General features: G+C 51.7%; 2 protein-coding genes across 12 annotated transcripts in view; one reads left to right on the top strand and one right to left on the bottom strand.

The window, feature by feature from the left end:
* The window catches only part of TCOF1 (treacle ribosome biogenesis factor 1), a 30,876-nt gene extending 25,155 nt beyond the window's left edge, over nt 1-5,721 (top strand). For 4 of the 11 annotated variants that reach the window (XM_014446818.2, XM_023745743.1, XM_014446817.2 and 1 more), the window contains 6 exons: nt 71-153; nt 703-883; nt 2,496-2,987; nt 3,986-4,083; nt 4,790-4,833; nt 5,285-5,721. In XM_014446818.2, coding sequence (XP_014302304.1) covers nt 71-153; nt 703-883; nt 2,496-2,987; nt 3,986-4,083; nt 4,790-4,816 — 881 coding nt within the window. In that variant the 3' untranslated portion in view covers nt 4,817-4,833; nt 5,285-5,721. Of the gene's footprint in view, nt 1-70; nt 154-699; nt 884-2,495; nt 2,988-3,985; nt 4,084-4,789; nt 4,834-5,284 lie in introns of those variants that run through there. The other 7 variants (XM_023745741.1, XM_014446816.2, XM_014446815.2 and 4 more) reach the window with 7 other exon arrangements.
* Nucleotides 5,722-7,271: 1,550 nt separating this feature from the next.
* On the bottom strand, nt 7,272-15,885 carry CD74 (CD74 molecule). Its single transcript, XM_006104473.3, has 9 exons — nt 15,597-15,885; nt 11,900-12,072; nt 11,618-11,697; nt 11,067-11,129; nt 10,239-10,334; nt 9,857-9,944; nt 8,701-8,892; nt 8,119-8,181; nt 7,272-7,843 (listed from the first exon to the last, which is right to left on the bottom strand). The coding sequence occupies exons 1-9, from the start codon at nt 15,671-15,673 to the stop codon at nt 7,833-7,835; spliced, it is 843 nt and encodes a 280-aa protein (XP_006104535.1). The 5' UTR covers nt 15,674-15,885; the 3' UTR covers nt 7,272-7,832.
* Between the last annotated feature and the right edge of the window lie 3,665 nt (nt 15,886-19,550).

Genomic DNA, 19,550 nt, shown 5'->3' with positions numbered 1-19,550 from the left:
GGCTCTGCCCTGCCCAGCTGGCAGGGGGCGTACCTGAGGCTCCCAACAGGATACCTATACTTCTCCATAGGCCCAGTGCCCTCTGGGAATGAGACCTTGGTGGAGGAAACCCCAGCAGAGTCCAGCGAGGATGAGGTGGTAGAGCCTTCCCAGGTAACAGCAGGGGGGCTGGCAACATCGGGGTCCTAGGCCAGGAGCCCCAGGTCAGAGGGCTGGGCCCTCCTCTTCACAAGGACCCTGGGCAGGGCCCTGCTGTGGAGCCAGGATGTTTCCCCCAAAGCCCATATCAGCATGAAGGCTGAGGAGCTGACTTGGAGTCTATAGAAAGGGCTCACCTTGATGTTAGGTGATTCCCAGATAAAAACGATCTTTAACAGATGGGATTATTTTAAGGTTATCATCTGCACATGGCAGGTGCTAGTGATTTTCCATTTGCATTAGTAATAAGAATTTTCCTTTTTAAATGTGCCTGCTTAAGATATGTATTAATTAAAATAGCAAAGGAAGTATGCACAAAGGGCTGACGTCCCCACCACCAGCCCAGTAGGGCTGACCCAATCTTGGGGGTCCCTGGGCTGGTTCCTTCCCAGCAGGCCCTGCTCCCGGGGCTGAGATGGGGTCCGTGGGCTGGGTCCTTCCCAGCAGGCCCTGCTCCCGGGGCTGAGATGGGGTCCCAGCCCCTTTCACACTGGGCTTCTTCAGTCTCTCCTCTCAGGTCATGTGCCCCTTGGGCTGACTTCAGCCAATTCCCAGGCTGCAAAGGCCACTCCCAAACCAGACCCCAACCCCTTGGTTTCCTCTGCTTCGGCCACCCAAGATGCCCTGGACGGCAAGCGGAAAGTGGAGCCCCAACAAGCACCCGGCACCACATCCCCTAAAACAGGTGAGTCCAGGGCAGCAGGACAGGGAGGGGCAGGCAATGGCCTCCTTTCCCTCCCTCAGAAACAGTCTCACCAGCGTGATCCTGTCTCTCCAGGCCTGGTGCTCATTGAAGTGTAGGGCCATGCCCAGGTGCCTGGCTCCTCTGGTCCAGGGCAGCCTGGACGTTGGGTCATCACCCCTGTGGCTGCTGGTGCACCTGGCAGGCCACCCGTCGTAGAGGAAGTGCACCTTGGCTGGTGGAGTATAGGACTGGGTTCTCTGTGGCCAACCCTGTTGACTTTTCTTCCTAACAAATGGCTCATGGTGTGGGGTCTAGGGAGTCTGGGAGCCCAAAGGACAGGCAGAGCCGCATTTGGGAAATCTCTAGCACATGGCGAAGACCCCGGGCAGTGGGCTGACTCTAAAGCCTCAGACGAGCCCCTGGCCCTGCTGGGCCTCTGTCCTAACCAACCACACGGGGAGGGTCGATGCATCCAGTCGGTGTCAAGGTGTGGCACACATAGAAAGTAGTCACGTGCCACCCCCGACTCTGCCAGAGCCGAGGGACAGGAATCTCAGGTGGGCGCACCTGGGACAGCTCACAGGGTCCCCAGCCTCGATGTTCTGGGTGTTTGTAAACAGAGAGCCGGGAAGTAGGCTGTGGGGGAGGAGGTTCACGGCCCACTGCGCCCTCCTCAGTTTCCCCTCTACCCGACTCGTGCCCTTGCTAAGCACCAGAGGACTGAACTGGGCCTCTGTCTGTCCTGGGACACTTGGCTGGTGCAATGCTCTGGACCAAGAGCTGCTTCAGGCCCCACTGCACGCCACAGGGAGCAGCCCAGCCACTGAGCACCTCTGAGGCCCGGAACCAGAACCAAGTCCAGACCTGCCAGTCACCTGGGAAGTAGGGGGGGAGGGGTAGTGCGGGGGCAGTGCTGGTGTCCCACAGACTGGTGCCGGGGAGCAGAGCAGCTGTTGCTCACTTTCTTCCTCAGCGATCTCTCTGGGGACGCCCGGCATTTTAGAGGGGCTATGGAGGTTTTCATTTTCACACATGTCAGCACAGTTATCAAAGGAGAGCAGAGGCATTGGAAATTCTAAACAAAGGCTGCTCCAGAAGTCACTGGCAGCCGGTCAACCTGCTGATCAACACCACGTGTGCACACCACAGGGTCCTGGGCAGGCAAGGGGTGTGCCCCTGTGAATAGAGGGGTGTGAGCTGAACAGGTGCACAGCCGTCGAATTTATGTGGATCTACAGTTCAGAATACGGGGACCTCGCTGTTCACCCAACCCCTCATTTTGCAAACACGGAAACAGACTGTGGGAAGAGCAGGGCCACACAGCCAGTCAGTGGGAGGCAGACCCAGAGCCCAGTCTCCTGCCTCCGGGCTCTGGACTCCTGTCTGACCTTCATTGTGTTGATAGATTCCAGGCCTTTCACTAACATTCTGGAGTCCTGGTCAGTTCCCAGCCTGAACTTGAGATTTCAGTGTGAGGAGACAGAAAAGAGCTCAAAGGTCGAAGGTGGGAGGAAGGTGTGGCCAGAATGACCTCGGACCACCCTGGCTCTGGTACGGTGAGAGGACTGTTTCCCGGTCCCGCAGCTCCATGTCACACGCCCTCTCCCCACAGGCAGAAGAGAGGCCAGCACCACACCTCAGAAGCCCGGGAAGGGGGCCGGGAGCCCCGAAGCCTCGACGCTGGCCCTGCACAGCGACATCGCCCGGCGGCTCCTGAGTGAGCCCTGGCCCCTGAGCGAGGCCCAGGTCCAGGCCTCGGTGGTGAAGGTCCTGGCGGAGCTGCTGGAGCAGGAGAGGAAGAAGGCCACGGGCGCCGCCAAGGAGGGCAGCAAGAAGAGCCACAAGCGGAAGCTGTCGGGAGAGCAGGCAGCGGCCAGGGCCCCCAAGAGCAAGAAGAAGAAGAAGCTGGCGGCTGGGGGAGGCGGGGAGGGTACTGATTCCTCAGAAAAGGCCCCCAGTACTACCCAGGGGAAATCTAAGAAAGACACAGCAAGTGGTGGCAGCAAGAAGAAGGACAAGCCAGAAGGGGAGCCAGAGATGGTGATGGTTGAGGGTGGAGGCCAAGCCAACCCAAAGAACAAGGAGAAAAAAAAATCTGACAAGAGTAAGTGCCTGTCCACAGCCTGGATCGCGCTTGCCCAGCCCTGTGCTGAGGGCTGTTGGTCACCACACGGGCGGGACGGGCCCTCAGCCAGCACAGAAGGGGGAGGTTGAAGATTGTCCAGGGTCATGGGGGCAGCTATTGACAAAGCCAGAGTGACCCCGGAGCACCTGGGCCCACTGGCAGGGAGACCCAGCACTCCAGGGCGGGGCCTGCTCCCCACAGTGCTCAGTGCACCTTCAGCTTCAGGCTTCTCAGGTCCACGCTCCTAGACCACAGCTCCCTGTGAGCTCTGTGCCAGACCGCATGTGGCGGGACCTCATTTAACCCTGTGTAATAGGTGATACTGCATTCCCATTTTCCATAGAGAGTATCTATACTAATAAAAGGGTAATATGCTAATTAGACCAGATAGACCTGACGTCCTTCTGGACACAGCCATGGTGGCGGGGGCTGAGGCAAAGGCAGTTAGGGGAGATCAGACCAACAGGGGGAGCAGTTAGGGGCGATTGGGAGGGGGATGTCCCAGATTGGAGAGGGTGCAGGCTGGGCTGAGGGACACAACCCCTGCCCCCCATGCATGAATTTCGTGCACTGGGCCTCTAGTCTATAATAATAAAAGTGCAATATGCTAATTAGACCAGATGTCCTTCCGGACAAGGGAAGCTGGTGCCGGCAGTGGGGGGAAGGAAGGCCTACTCTTGCACGAATTTCATGCTTCAAGCCTTTAGTCTTAAATAAATGTGTAAAGTGAGTTAAAGAAAAGTAGTAATACTCCAGGTGTTCCATAGGTGGGGCAGAAATTATGAGGCCGGGGCAGGTGGTCATAGGCCTGAGGGCCTGTTTTCATGGTTCCCCAGGGTGTGGGGAGAGCTGGAGACCCAACTGCAGGAGGAGGGGCTCCTAGGATCCCTGGAGACCTGCCCTTCGTGTCTCCCGCCATTGGTCCCAACACTTAAATTTAACATCTGTTATTTAGGAAGTTTACTTTCTTCCCTTAGAAAAAAAAGACAAGGAAAAAAAGGAAAAGAAGAAGAAAGCCAAAAAGGCCTCAACCAAAGACCCTGACTCACAAATACAGAAGAAAAAGAAGAAAAAGGTAGAGTGAGTTCCTGGGGGTTTCAGGCCAGAAAAGGGACCTAACCTCGTCCCCAGGGGCAATGTGATGAGCCCCATCCTGTGCATGGCAGGTGACAGGGTGGGAGCTAGACCAGGGTCCTGCCCATCTCCATGGGCGGGGAGTATGCAGGGGTGAGTTGTGACTCTAGAGTAAAGCCCCCCCGAGGAGGGACAGGTCTGTGTGGAAGTCATGGAAGTGACCCTCTGCCCTGTCTGAGGTAGAAGGATGTCCTGTGGCAGGTGAAGGGAGGAAGCCCCAGGGCACAGGGAGGCTGTTACAGGTCCCAGGTAGGAGAGGAAGCGTTTTCTGGGAGGTGGTGCCCCAGCTGACAGGGACCCCTCCACAGAAACACTCACACGTCTGCTTCATGGGTGATCAAGGCTGCTCACCTGAAGGCTGGGGGTGTGGGGACTCAGCACCTGTACAGATGCTCTCACTGGCCCCCAGGCCTTGGCTGTGTTCAGGGAAGCTGAACATCTGTGCCGCACAGTTCTGGGCTCCTTCCTTGAGAGTGTGTGGGGCACCGTCCCTGTTCTCGGGAATCCCTGTGCACCCGGCATCGGTTCTGGGGGGTAGGTGGGGAGGCCTCAGATCCTCGGGAGGCAGCCCTCATGCCCTCCTGGTGGGGGCAGCATGGGTGAGGAGGCCGTCAGGTACAGGAGTCTCTCACCTTCTCTTCTCACAGAAGAAGACAGAGCAGCAGCCTGTCTGAGGAGCACAAGACAGCAGGTACACTTCCTGGCCCGGGGACCCTTGCTGAGCATCTGATCCCTGGAGAGGGCGGGGGGATGGGGGATGGGGGCTAGAGTGAGGGGAGCTCCAGCATTGCCGTGGTCCCCAGGAGCCAGGCAGGACCTGGGAGGTGGGCCCCACAGGAAAGGGTGGAGAAAGAGATTCTTTCACTCACAGTCAGTGGCCGGCACCTGGTGCTCCCTGGGTGCAGACACTGCACATGCCCTAGGAGATGGGCACTGGGATGGCGCCTCTTTGTGGATGAGGGTAAGGCTTGAGCTCCTCTCTCCCTCCCTGCAGTCCACTTCCTTTTCCTTGTAATCATTAATTTGAGGGCATTTGCTCATGGGAAAGAAGGTAGTTTCCCTGAGAGGAGCCATTCGATGGGCCTGTGCTTCCCGGGTGGTGGGGAAGGGGTTAAGTGCCTGCATTTCCCCTCCCTCCCCAGAAGAAGATGGCCAGCCACAGAGTCGGTGCTGGCCCAGCCCACAAGCCCTGCAGAGGTTGGTCCAAGGAGGAGGAGGGAGTGTGCCCAGTTCCGAGACCTCCAGTCGCTGACCCCGCGCCTGACTTCCGTCCTGACACAGGACACTTCATATAGATGTGTACAGTATATATATACATATATATATATTTTTAAGTGACATGCCCCTCCCTCCTCAAGACCCAACATGCCCAGAGGCCTCAGGACCTTCCACCCCTTTACCCTGCAGACCCAGTGAGGCCCAGCCTCCCACTCCTCCCTCGGCCCTGGCCCCTGGCTAATACTGAGGGTTTGTCCTCCTTTTGTCAGTTTTTTCCTGATTCGTGTTTTTCTAAGAACTCAGAAAATAAAAGACTTGAAGGAAAGGTGCAAGTTGCAGTGCACCTGGGGCAAACATTTTACAATTGACTTATTCTTGGGAGTCTGGCTGACACTTGGAGGTGAACAAACCATTGCTCAGGATTTGTTCTTGACTACATGTCAAGGTTCTGGGATGCTGTGCTGAGTGGGACCGTTTGCCTCAGTTAAGTACCTGGTACTAAACTGGTGGGGGGGCTTCCTGGAGGAGGTGGCATAGCTAAGAGGGCGCGCAAGCATGGCCATGGTTGGTTGCCAGGTGCTCGGGTAGACCAGACAAATACCCAGAAGGCAAGAAATGGAAGGGGGGCTTTCTAAGCCACCTTTTGAAGTTCACTTAGGACTGGAGTTGTGGGCAGGCCCTTTCGAGGTACCTGGTGGAGAATGGCTGTGGCGGGCACAGTAGGAACAGAAAACCAGTTAGGACTGAGTTGCCCTTGTATCCAGGTAACAAAGGTTCCGAAATAAGGAAGGCAAGGAGTAGATAAACTCAAAAGACATGTCAGGGTCTCCAGAACTTGATGGCCAGCAGTGCAAAGGCCCCTTCCCAGGGCCCAGGGCAGTGAACATGTGGGGCTGGGAGATTTTCCTTCAGTGGTTTTCGCCTCCTGCCAAAGACAGCAGGGGCCGGGCAGAAATAGTCAGCACTGTGCTGGGGAGGTCTTGGAGACTGAGGTTAGCATCCATCTATACCAGTGATGGCGAGCCTATGACGTGTGTCAGAGGTGACACGCGAACTCATTTTTTTGGTTGATTTTTCTTTGTTAAATGGCATTTAAATATATAAAATAAATATCAAAAATGTAAATCTTTGTTTTACTATGGTTGCAAAGATCAAAAAATTTCTATATGTGACACAGCACCAGAGTTAAGTTAGGGTTTATCACACGCCGAGCTCAAAAGGTTCGCCATCACTGATCTATACCCTTTCCTGGGGGCCCTTAGGCCCTCAAAGCTTCTCACTCCCCATTAAGTGTGTTGGTCTAGAAGTCCTGGTGGGCTTCGTTGAAATGGAGACTTTACCCAGAACATTTTGGTTTTGGCCTCCTCTCGAAAGTAAAGAAATTTGGTAATGGGGGGCTCCTGCTCCCTTCTGGCAACAACCGGCTGCTGGGTCCTAGTGTTGTTGCCATTTGACTTCTTAGTGTAGCAATGATAAGGAAGAGGAAGCGGGACCGAGAGGAGCTATGTTTGAAGCAGAGTATTCCTCTGGTTAAACATGGAAGCCAAGCCCTAACCAGTTTGGCTCAGTGGATAGAGCGTCAGCCTGCGGACTGAAGGGTCCCAGGTTTGATTCCGGTCAAGGGCATGTACCTTGGTTGCGGGCACATCCCCAGTAGGGGGTGTGTAGGAGGCAGCTGATCGATGTTTCTCCCTCATCGATGTTTCTAACTCTCTATCCCTCTCCCTTCCTCTCTGTAAAAAATCAGTAAAATATATTTTTAAACATGGAAACCAAGTGTGTCTGTGTCCTGCCTGGCCCCACAGGCCTCTGTGTTTGGGCTCCCCAGGTTGCTTCCTCCCACCCAGACCATTGGATTCAAGATCTTCAGCCAATGAACCAGATCCCAACAGAACAGCCAGGAACCGAGTGTTCTACTTACTACCTTTTATTAGAAGCCATGTTGCTAAGGGCTAATGGCAAGCTTGCTGCGCGGAGGGAACTGGGCTTTGGCGGGGTGAGGAGGGGCTGTGGTGGAGAGGCTGGTTCTGGGGAGAGGGAGAGGGTGGTTTATGCCCCAGTTACACAGGCTGGAAAGCCAGAGGGGAGAAGTGTCGTCCCCTCTCCTGCACCTTCTCTCCTTGTCCATGGGTCTAGGTCTGGGGGCTCCATGTTGGAAACTGCTGTGGTGTCAGAAATGGGGGTCAGCCTAGCTCATGGTCCAGCTCCTTGGGCTTTGTGTGTCTGCTGATGGATGGGGGCTTGGGCAGCAGGGCCCTCCTGGATTGTTAGTCTGCTGTTCTGATGTGATTTCTGCCCAAGGATGGTGGAGAACCAGGTGCCAGTCTCACAAAATGAGGTGCAGGGGGGGAGACGGCGGGAGCAGGGCATGTAAGGGGGAGGAGTATGTGGCTAGGTTTGGGGGACGGAAGAGAGCAAGGAAGCTGTGGCCATGCAGGGCTGACTGGGTGCTGGTGTCTTCAATTGCTGTTCTCACATGGTGGCTAGAGAGATAAGCAGCAGGTTAGGCTTGGAGTCACCATTGTCCCTGCCCCTTCCCAGGATCCAGGGGCCTCAGCAATTGAGGACTCTCCAGTGCCCCCTGCTCAGGTACAAGTACTAACTATGATATAGACACCCACAGCACTGTTCCTCATCTCTGAAGTAGACATCTCAGGGAGGGTCCTGGAGAATGGACCAGGATCATGCTGTGCTGGGCATCCACCCATGAGGGAGTTGGCCCAACTGGGGACTGGGTCCCCTCTGGAGGGGCCCTTACCTTGGACCAGATCCTGCTTGGTCACACCCAGCCCAGATGACAGATCCTCCATGTCCAGTGGTTCTGCAAAGGAGCAGCAAGGCCATTTGTTATGTGAAGTCCAGCTACTGTACCCACTGGTGAGGGGCCTGGGATTATTTCTTCCCAACCTGGGCACAGGCCGATCCTGGGAGAGCAGGTGCTGCCTAGAAGGATGCGTGCTGGATGGCGGCAGTGAAGTGTAGTTGGGGAATTGAGGGAAAGGCCAGGAAGGGGGTGATGAGATGGAATAGGTGGGTCTGTAGGAGTTCTGGATGCACAGTGGATAGTGCACGGGTGGGTAAGAGTCAATGAAAGGATCAGATGAATGAGTAAGTAGATGAGTGTGTAAGTAAGGAGAGAAATGATAGATGGACGAACAGATGAGGAACGCACAGGGATGGAGATGGACAAAGCGGTGGATGCATGGCTGAGTGGCTGCCCCCCGGGAGCTTACACCTCGAGTGTCCTGGCCACATGTGTGCCAGGAGGGGCCTTTGGCCCTCAGCCTTCCTGGTCCTTCCTGCTCCTTTGACACTCCTTGGCACAGTGGCCACTGCTTACCACTGCAGTTATGGCGCCCACGGCTTCTGGTGTGGGGGACCTCGGTGCCGTTGGGGAAGACGCACCAGCAGTAGCCGATGCTCCCAAAGCACTGGAGCGGCATATAGTTGCCGTTCTCGTCGCACTGGGGCTTGAACCTGCCCGGGTGGATGGCGGGGATGCGGCTGGCCTCTTCCAGGCATTTGGTCAGTACTGAAGCGACAGGCATGGTGAAGACAGTGAGTGAGCAGACTCTGAGCCAAGGTCTCAGTAGAACAGAGATCCACATACCACTGCTGTGGGCCTAATGCCTTCTGCCCAAGTGGCTGTACTTGCTCTACCCATTGCACAGATGGGAAAACTGAGGACTGGACCAACAAAGTCCAAAATCAAAGAGGAAGTGAATTGCTGTGTGGCTAATTCATTTTAAAATTTGATGATTTCTTCCAACACTCCATGCCTATTAAAGCTTGGAATTTCACCCATGATTCTGATTTCTAAGGAAAAGCAATGGACACCTTGGTAAGTCTGAGCTTCTGTTACTGGGGGTATCCAAGTAGAGATGGGGGTTTGTTTGTGGAATTTGTAGAAGGGATTCAAACATAAGCTGGGAGTTGGTCGAGATAGCATCCAGTGCCTTCTATGAGTGTGATGAAAAAATCTGAGGCCCACACAGGTGGACCCCTGATTTTCTACTTCCTAAACTGATGCCCAGAGGGAAGAAATGCTCAACGCTGCATGACAGATTATGACCAGGATTAAACATGACATTCTTCAAGGCTTTAGAGCTGAAAATCCTGGTGTACATTGTCCATAAGGGGAAAAAGGTTCTCTTGTCTGGCATCCGCTGTCTGTGTGACCTCAGGGAGGTCCCTCTGAGGGGTGGGAAGGTCATTGAAATGACTCCTGGGATGTTTCAGGTGGTTCTGCTCCAGGCCCACTTGCCCAGTGCCATCCTCCACAAGCAAGATGTACTCTGTGAGCCCTCAGATCAGGATGTGGGCCAGGGGGGCAGCCAAGCCCAGAGGAACAGGCAGGAGAGACAGGAGTGACAGTTGAGAGGCTGGGAGATCCAGTCGCATCAGGGAGCGCTCTAGGCTCTAACTTCTGTGGCTCTGGGAGAGCCCTGAGAGGGGTCTCAGGAACCCAACACCCCAAGGCTCCCAACTCCCTGTACCTTTTGGTGAACCTTCAGTGAGCTTCTCCCCCAGCGAATTCTTGCTCATTTCAAACAAGAGCCACTGATGCATCCAGCTCTCAAAGATCTAAAGGGGACAGAGGCAGAGGGTCAGGCTCAGTAGCCCTCCAACCCTGCCTGGCTTTGCCCCTCAGGGCAGAGACATGGAGGGCCAGGCAGGGCCCCTGCACCCCATGGTCCAGCTGCATCCTGGTTCCCCCTGAGAGAGCCAGAGGGCTTGGTCAAGTTGGTTACTCAACTCCAAGTGCTTTCCCGTGTTGGTGGCTTTCTAAGTTGTGATAAGCCGCCTCCAGTTTCCTGAGAATGGCCTCCCCAGCCCCGCCCTAGGAGAGAGGGCGCCAGTGCAGGGAAGCCTGCTGACCTTCCAGTCCAGGCCCTCCATGGTCTTCTTAAGGTGTTTCAGGTTCTCTGGGAAACTCCCTTTCATCTGTGGGTACACCTTCAGGGGGTCAGCCTTCTGCAAGGTAGCAGGCAGGAAGGAAGGTTAAAAACTCCCTGGCCGGTAAGGTGAAATGTGCAACCCATGTTCCCCTGGTCTTCCATTCCGAGGGGTGGACCCAAGCTGCAGCAAGCTTGGACTCTGGACCGCAGCCACGATGGAGCTGGGGGGAGGGGAGACAGTAAAGGCAGTCTAGCTGCACAGGTACAAGACCCCAAGGCTGGAAGGTGGGAGACCCAGGTTCCAGGACCAGTTACACCAGAATCCTTCTACTCCTACAGATGCCTACTCACCTTTCAGGTCTACCTCCTCCAGGAAGACTTTGTGGACCCCACCCTCAGCTAGGCTGGGTCCTCTGTACCTTTCCTCACAAAGCCCCCTGCATGTCCTTCATCACCTGGTCACTTGCCTATTTCCCATGCTAACCTGGGATCCCCATGGGATTGGGACCTGGGTCTGATTGCTCCCCTTTGTGGGCCCAGAGCCTTGCACAGTGCTTGGCACAGAGTAGACATGCAGTAAAAACTTGAGAAGGAAAAAGTGGGTGCCTCGGTTTCTCAATCTCAAACACTCAAAAAAGGCGTGACTGGAATACATACAAAGTTTAAGGGCCGCTCTTGCATTCCTTCACTAACTTGGTGAGCCCATATTTAATGTCTACTATGAGCCAGGCAAGGTGTGGGTCTTGGAGTGTGGCCTTGCCAGGGGCTTGTGTGGGCAGGCAGGGCTACCCAACCGGGTCCCACTCACCAGGAGCAGGTGCATCACATGGTCCATTGTGGTGTTGCCGTACTTGGTGGCGTTCTGCATGGGCTGTGGGAGGAGGAGTGGGGGTTATCAGCACTGGCCCCCAGAGGAAGGCCCTGGCATGGAGGCAGTAGCTGGGGCCTGGGTAAGAGTCTAGAGTCCCAGATGCTCCACAGGCCATCTCTGCCACCTCCAGATGCGAGAGCTTGTGCAAGTCACGTTACCTTTCTGCCTCAATGTCCCTGTTGGTCAGATCTGCAGACGCTTTCCCACCCAGGGCTTTGTGGATAGCAACATTATCCATACATAAGGGCTTTGAGAATAGGAGGGGACCGTGAGATGCAATGGAGCATGAGCAGCACCTTGTAAACTGTAGAGAGCAGGCCCTCATGTCAGGAATGGCCCCCAGCCCTGGGATTCCTCCTTCCTGAGGTGGCCCTGTCCTCCCTCAGCTGGGCTTTTCCTGGGTCAGCTGTTCTGCCATCCCTTGGCCCCTGCCCTCCATCCAGGCTAGATAACATTGTCCCCTTGCACCGCACTGCAGTTGTCCTTACCCCCTGGAGCAGGCCATCCATGGGCAGCGCCTGCATCAGCATGGGGGTGGCCACCCGCATCTTGCCCACAGGCTTGGCAGCTGTGGAGTCAGAAGGTACAGCATGAGTGTGGCCCCAGTGCCCAGGGAAGAGGGTACTCAGATCTGGGGCCCAAGATTTCAGACCCAGGTGAGGAGGGGCTCGACTTCAGAGAGGACAGTGGGCCCAGCCAAGTGCAGGAATGGGGACTCGGAGGTGAGGAATGGTGGTGGGGGGGTGTCAGGATGGAGGTGGGGCACGCACACTTGGGAAGCTTCATGCGCATGTTCTCCAGCTGCAGGTTCTGCGAGGTGACAGTCAGCTTGTCCAGCCGGCCCTGCTGCTGGTACAGGAAGTAGGCAGTGGTGGCCTGACCAGCCAGGAGCAGAGCCACCAGGACAGAAAAGCCTGTGTACAGGGCTCCGCGGCTGCACTTGCTGTTGGGAGGAGGGAGGATACGTCACAGGAGAGTCCATGGAGGTGGCTACCCTGAGGACTGGCTGGGAATGGGGGAATGTGTCCCCCCATTTCCATCAGCCCACCCACCTCCAGCTACCCCAACACACATACACATACACACGAATAAGTGCCTATGGACATACAGCTTAAAGACATTCCCCAGCCCCTACTTCCAACCACTGCTGGCCCTCCAGCCCTCCAAGTTGAAATCCTGGAGCTGCCCCTGGGTCTAGGCTGAGTGGGGAAGAGCCAGGGACAAGTGCCTTGTCCTCTCTCAGCCTCAGTCCCCTAGGTTCCCTCTGCCAGGGGGTCTCCTGAGAATCAGGCCTGCCCTCAAGGCGGGGGCGGGGGGCGGGGAGTTACCATCCTACCCGCCCAGCCCCTGCATTAAAATCAGAAAAGGGAAGGAAGTGGGACATGGACAGCAGAGCTTGCAGGCCCACCTGAAAAAGAGAAGTGAGGCCTTGCCATTTTAAGAGTAGGTTGGGGGCATCAGACTGTTGGGCTGGAGCTGGGCCAGGCACCACCCCCACTGGTCCAGACTCTGTGTCTTTGAGCAAGTCTCTGCCATTCTCTGGGCCTGTCACATGGGTACCTCTCACTTCAGCATTTCTAGGCTTTGGTAGTTTTTGGAGAGCTGAGTGAGGGCATAGAAGTATTTCAAATGGTAATGTCCACTCAGAAGGGATTTCTGCAGGAGTATGGTGCCTAAGCTGGGTGACCTGGGGGAATTTCTCATGTTCTCTGGACTGGCTAGCCGCACGGGGAGGTGGCCAGACCTCAGACCTCAGGGAGCCCTAGCAGCTATTGCCTTGGGTGCAGTTTGGGGCACATGCGTAAGTTACAGTATGGGGGTTGGGGGGGTGTAAGGATCCTGCCCCAGGACCATGAGAGCTCCTGGCCTGTTTCTCTGACCTCACCCCAGCGGTGGCACTGCTAGGACCCCATTGGACTCTGTCAGGATGAGACTGTACCCTATTTACTCCAGCAACCAGCAAGGAGGTTTAGGAGACTCCAGGACAGCCTTCTGCCTAGTAACTCATGACATCACAGACACAGCTCATTTTCACTGGCTTCCTGCTTGTCAGCCCTCTGCACTTTCTGGGGCAAGGCCAAGCCCAAGGCATTGTTATTTTAGAAGGAGAAAGTAAAAACCCTGTGTGGGGAAAGGAGGAGACCAGACAGGAGGGAAACAAATCCCATTCTTGGCCTTTCCGAGCCTCTAAGGATGGTGGAAAGCCCACCCAAGTCTGAGGCTTGCCTGGAATCACGGTCTCCAGCTCATTATCTACATGCCCACTCCCGCAACCCCACACCCAGTCCAGTCCCAGCTCTGCCTCTGACCATGTGAACTCGGGAAAAGCCCCTTCCCTTCTCTGAACCTCAGTTTCCTATAAGGTCTAAGAATCTAGAGCAGTGGTTCTCAACCTTGGCTGCACATTAGTATCACCTGGGAATCTTTTTCAAATCCCGATTTCTGGGCCTCATCCTCCAGAAATTCTGTTTCTTTGTTACTAATGTTGTGGCCCCACCCCATAACAAACAGAATTTCTGGAGGATGAGGCCCAGAAATCAGGATTTTTAAAAGATTCCCAGGTGATTCTAATGTGCAGCCAAGGTTGAGAACCACTGATCTAGAGAGTTATATATATTGAGGATGAGACCACATAATCTAAGTTGAGGTACGAACATCTACTCAAAGGGTGGTATATTAAATAAGATCCTGAGGATAAAGTTCTCACCTCCATTGCTAGCACATAGCACTCCACTGGTAACACTGCTATTCTCAAGGGAGTTAATAGTTAACTTTAACATCTAGCTTCCTTCCTCTTTATACATCTTGAATGCCTGTCCCCTGGGTTCTGGACCAGGGCCAATTCATCACCCCTCTGCATTTCCTCCTTTGCACTGCCTCCTTCAATAATAATAAAGTAATTGGTCAAAGTCAGGAGCCAACCAGAACTAGCAGGAATGATGATTCAGATGTTGCCAGGCAGAAGTCTTCACAAAAGGGTCTGAAACTGGCTCAAGTCTGGACCTGAGCCAGTTTTAGAAGCAGTAACTGAACTAAAAGGAAAAACAAGGATTTGAGAAGCGGGGAGGAGTGGCACCCTCTTGAGCCCACACTAGGTCTGCAACTCACTGGTGGCCTGAGCCAGACAGGTCCCACCTCCCTTCTCTGCAAACTGTACTTCTAGAAGAGGGGCATTTGGTAGTTAGCTCAAACTTTGAAACCAGATTAGTCCTGGGTTCAAATTCTGACTCCAATATTCACTAGCTAAGATAACTGAGGTAAGTCGCTTACCAAAATGAGCTTTAATTTTCTCATGTAAAAATGGGAATAAAAGTACCTAATCAGGGTTACTGTGAGAATTAGGGTTAAGTTTAGCATGTAGTTATGTGTCCATAATTACTAGCAGTGGCTGAGAACTGGCAACAAGTACACAGTGAACGGGAACTATTATCATGACTATTGTCATTATTATTACTGAGACCCAGAAAGAAGCAGTGATTTATCCAAGTCGCATGTGACAGTACAGAACCTGGACCAGAATCCAGCCATCAGGGGAGAGTTGGCTGGCCCTCCTAGCCATAAGATCCCCAGGATTTTTCACAGACCACTGCTCTAATGGTCTGTATCTGGTTACCTGTGCCCCAGAACACAGATCCTCATGACTTCTCTGAGTGTCTCTCTCAAACCCCTTTCTGCCTGGCAACAGCTGACATCAGATCTAGCTGTAAGTCCCAATAACTCAAAAATTAATTTTTGGAGATTGGGGAGAGCAGGGGACATTTGGTAATTGCACTCTAGCCACCACCCTTTGTTCAGAGAAACACATGGGTGAGACCATCTTGAGGCTGCGAGATGGGCGGGGGGGGGGGGGTACTGTTGATGCAAGGGAGAGGGGCACAGGCAGAACACAATCCACATCAACCCTCAGCACCTTCTATAAATTTAGCCAGAGCTCCCCTTGCCCTTTTTTTAACCTCCTTCTAACATCTCTCAATCCCCCCTGTGATGGCCGATGTCCCGTCTACTCTACTCTTGATACAAACACGTATGCCCATCCACGGTTAGTAGGAGGGAACTCCTCTATGATGAGCGGGCTCTACCAATCTTTTAGAAACTTTGTCCCTCCATCTAGGATCTATAACACTTTTAAAATCTGGTCCAAGATTTCTAACCTAGGGTTCATGGCCCAGCTTCCGGGGTTCAGTCAAGCCCCTGATATTGTGTGAAACACTAAGGAGAAAGTCCTGAGCTCTTTTCTGATTTTCAGAAGAGACATACATGACATAAAGTTAAAAGCTCTGCACTACAGGAGCTCCCTCATTTTACAGGAGGGAGAACCGAAGCCCAGGGCAGGCCAGAGACTTGCTCAAAACCACCCCTACATTGTTCGAGTTAGAGCCTAACTCTATGCCTCCCGGGACTCCGGTCTAGTGCCCCTTCCCAGTGCAGCCCAGGATTTGAGTGCTCTCTCCTACTACTCACACATACCTCTCCTGGGCTCCAGGACGCTGGCCCAGCATGGGCAGCTGCTCATGGTTGGAGATCAGGTCGCGCTGGTCTTCCATGGTTGTGCCTCTGGTCTAACCCAAGCCTCTTGCTGCCTCTGCTGCTGCTGCTGCTGCTGCTGCTGCCGCCGCTGCTGCCTGCGTGTCTGAGACCCTGAACCCCTGGCTCACCTCTTGAAGTTGGGGCTGAGGAGAAATCTGATTTGTCCACAGGAGGCCACCTGGTAGAAGTGGAAGTGAAAGCCACAAAGCTGGAAATACCCTGACTTGGGCAAAGCTGCCTTTGATGGAGCAGGGTAGGGAGGGGGAGCTTCCAAGGCAGGTAGAAAGGCCAGCATGCTTTTTTATTGGCTGTCCAGTGCTCTCATCACTTGTTTCTGGGCAGACCTTTGGATTCATAAGGCTCTCTGAAAGTTTCGAGAAACTTCACTCCCTAGACAAGAAATCATTTTGAAGCAGAAAATACCTTTGTTTGTCTCCCCTTCTCACCCATAGCTATGTGGATGCAGAAAGAAGCTGCTCACCCTCTGTAAGCTTAGACAAGTCCCTCTCCATCTCTTTGGCCTCAAAAATGTCATCTCAAAATAGGGGAGGAAAGTTGGATTTAGTGTTCCCTCTGCTGTCTTCTAACTCAAGCATTTTATGAACCTGAGTCCATGGTTCTAAGTCTCTGGTACTAATACTTGCCAGCCTGTACTAAGCCCACCTTTGTGCCAGGCCCTGTGCTAATTGGTTTACATGCTTTGTTCCCATTTAACCTTTATAGTGACCCTTTGAGGACTGTTTTATTATCTCCATTTACAGATAGAGACATGGAGGCTTTGAAAGGCTATGTGCTTGCCCAGGATCATGCCTCTAAGAATTGGTGAAGCCCATGTTTTTAACCACTCTTCCCTTCTCCTCCTAAGCCTCAAACTGTGTGGTTCAAATTCAGGAAAGGGTACCCAAGGGAGATTTAACTGTGTTGGCAAGGTTTTATTTCTTATCTGTGGCTTATATACGTTTGTTTTATTAAACATATCTTTTGTGTGTTTTTAACTTAGCATTAATACATTTTTAAAATTTAAAAACTTTGTGGGTCTAAGATTCAGTGAAGGGAGATAGTATGTATGTATTGGCAATGGGGGGGGGGGGGTTGTGGCGGGGAGAGCAGACATGGCCTTTGATGCAACCAGACCTGAGCTCTAATCCCAAATCAGAAATATCCTAGCTGTGTGACTTGAGCTAGTCCCTCTACCTTTGTGTATTGTGTTTCTCCTTTGTAAAGTAAAAACAATAATGTTAAACTTCCAGAGTTGTCAGATTAAATAAGCATTTAGCACAGAGCCTGGTACAATAAGAAATGCTGAAGAAATGAAAGTGTTATTGTTCAAATATTTACTAAGATATGTTCTGCCCTGATTTCAAACTATACTATGAATCTATAATTATCAAAACAGAATGGGCCCTGGCCAATACTGGCCTGTGCCCTGAGGGTCATGGGTTTGATTCCCAGTCAGGTACACATCTGGGTTGCAGATTTGATCCCTGGCCCGGGTCCGGGCACATGTGGGAGACAACCAATCAATATGTCTCTCTCATATCACTGTTTCTTCTCTCTCTCCCTCTCTCCCTTCCTCCCTCTCCCCCTCCCTTCCACTCTCTCTAAAAATCAATGGAAAAAATATCCTCACTCCTAGGGTGAGAATGAAAATTAAAAAATGGGATGGTACTGATGCAAAAACAGACACATAAATCAATGGAACAGAATAGAGAGCCCAGAAATAGACCCTTGCTTATATGGTCAATTAATCTGCAACAAAGGAAACAAGAATATACAATGGAGAGATGACGGTCTCTCTTCAACAAGTGATTTTAGGGAAATTGGACCACTCTCTTACACCATATACAAAATAAACTCAAAATGGATTAAAGACTTAAATATAAGATCTGAAACCATAAAATTCTTAGAAGAAAACATATGTAGCAAACGATTTGACATTAGTTTTTAAATATCTTTTTGGATATGTCCCCTCAAGCAAGGGAAACAAGCAAAAATAAGCAAAAAATCAAACTAAAAACCTTCTGCACAATGAAGGAAATCATCAACAAAATGAAAAGACAACCTACTGAATGTTATAATGAATTCACAAGTAATATAACTGATAAGGGTTGCTATCCAAAATATATAAGGAATTCTTATAACTCAAAAAAAACAACAACAACTGGATCAAAATATGGGCAGAGGTCATGAAGATACATTTCTCCAAAGAAGACATACAGATAGCCAACAGGCATATGAAACGATGCTCGAAGTCATTAATAATGAAGGAAATGCAAAACAAAATGAAAATGAGGCACCATTTCACACCCACTGTGATGGCTCTAACAAAAAAGAGATAAAACAGGTGTTGACCAGGGTGTGGAGAAACTGGAACCCTCATATATTGCTAATGGGAGTGTAGAATGGTACAGCTACTTTGGAAAACAATTTGCCAATTCCTCATAAAGTTAAACACAGAGATACCATATGACCTAGTAATTCTGCTCCTAGATATTTACACAAGAGAAATGAAAACATATATCCACACAAAAACTTGTACACAAATAGAGCACCAAAAATCATAGTAGCCCAAAAGTGAAATAACTCAAATATCCATCAACAGATGAGTGGGTAAACAGAATGTGGTATACCTGTACAATGGAATATTATTTAGCCATAAACAGGAATTAATATCTCAATAAAACATGTTTTAATTTATTGATTTTAGAGAGAGAAACATCAATTTGTTGCTCCACCCATTCATGCATTCATTGGTTGATACCTGCATGTGCCCTGACCAGGGATCAAGCTCATAGGGATGACGCTCTAACCAACTGAGTCACCCAGCCAGGGCAACTGTTTCTCTGTTGTTTATTAAGGAATGAAAAATTGATTCGTGCCACAAAATGAATTTTGAAAACATTCTGTTAAGTGAAATAAGCCAGACACAAAAGGCTACATACTGTGATTCCACTTTTTTGTGAAATGTCTAGAATAGGCAAATCCATAGGGACAGAAATGAATTAGTGGTTACCAGGGGCTGTGGGTAGCTAGGGATGGAGAATGATTGCTAATGGGTAGAGGGTTTCCTTTGGGGGTGATGAAAATATTCTGGAATCAGTGGTGATGGTTGCACAACTTTGTGAATATACAGAAAACCACTGACATATAATTTTAAGTTTTAATATGTGAATTACAGCTCAATTAAAAAAATTCTTGTAATGATGGCTAGAACACACATATGCCTTTGCTTCCTCTCTCACTTTGCCTCTATCACTAAATGACAGATTTCTGGGATTTTTGTTTGTTTTTATATGTAAATCTATAAGGACAAAGAGAACAGGAGATAAGAAAACAGCAGCAGAATTCTGGAAGCTGGAAAGCAGGTGGTATAGAGGTAACATCCTTAGCAGACCCCAGAAAGCTGAATCCTAAACCTGCAGCTAGAAATGCTGACAAGCCACCTATTTCTGTGGCAGAAGAGACTCAGGAATTGGGGTACTAGGCACCTGGATGGGAGTAAAGATGGGGCTAAAAAGAGGAGAATTGGTTAGAAGTCTGTTTATGAAACAGCTGGATACCTGTGTCCTTCCCCCAAGCACCCCTCCCTTGCCCTGAGAGGAGACTGGAAGTTTATCCCCAGGCACAGCACAGGGCATGAGCCTGGTACTGAAGCTGAGAGTCCCAGCCTGCTCCCAAACCCAGCTCCCAGAATGTCAGAAACCAGGCCTTCTCCCCTAGACAGTAAATGGGAGAATCCTTCTCAGGGGAGCATGATCATCTCAAGAGGAATGACCTAAAGATCTGACATTATCCAACTATAATCCTACAGGGAAGCTCTCAGTGGATACGTGCTACTCTTGGGTCACAGCTTCCTCTTGGCTTTTAGACAATCAAGGATCATGATTATGTTAG

This window comes from Myotis lucifugus, unplaced genomic scaffold, assembly GCF_000147115.1.
Source record: "Myotis lucifugus unplaced genomic scaffold, Myoluc2.0 scaffold_576, whole genome shotgun sequence".
In the NCBI taxonomy this organism is placed as follows: Eukaryota; Metazoa; Chordata; class Mammalia; order Chiroptera; family Vespertilionidae; genus Myotis; species Myotis lucifugus.
Note: the sequence above shows the minus strand (reverse complement) of the source record. Positions and strands in the feature narration are given on the sequence as shown.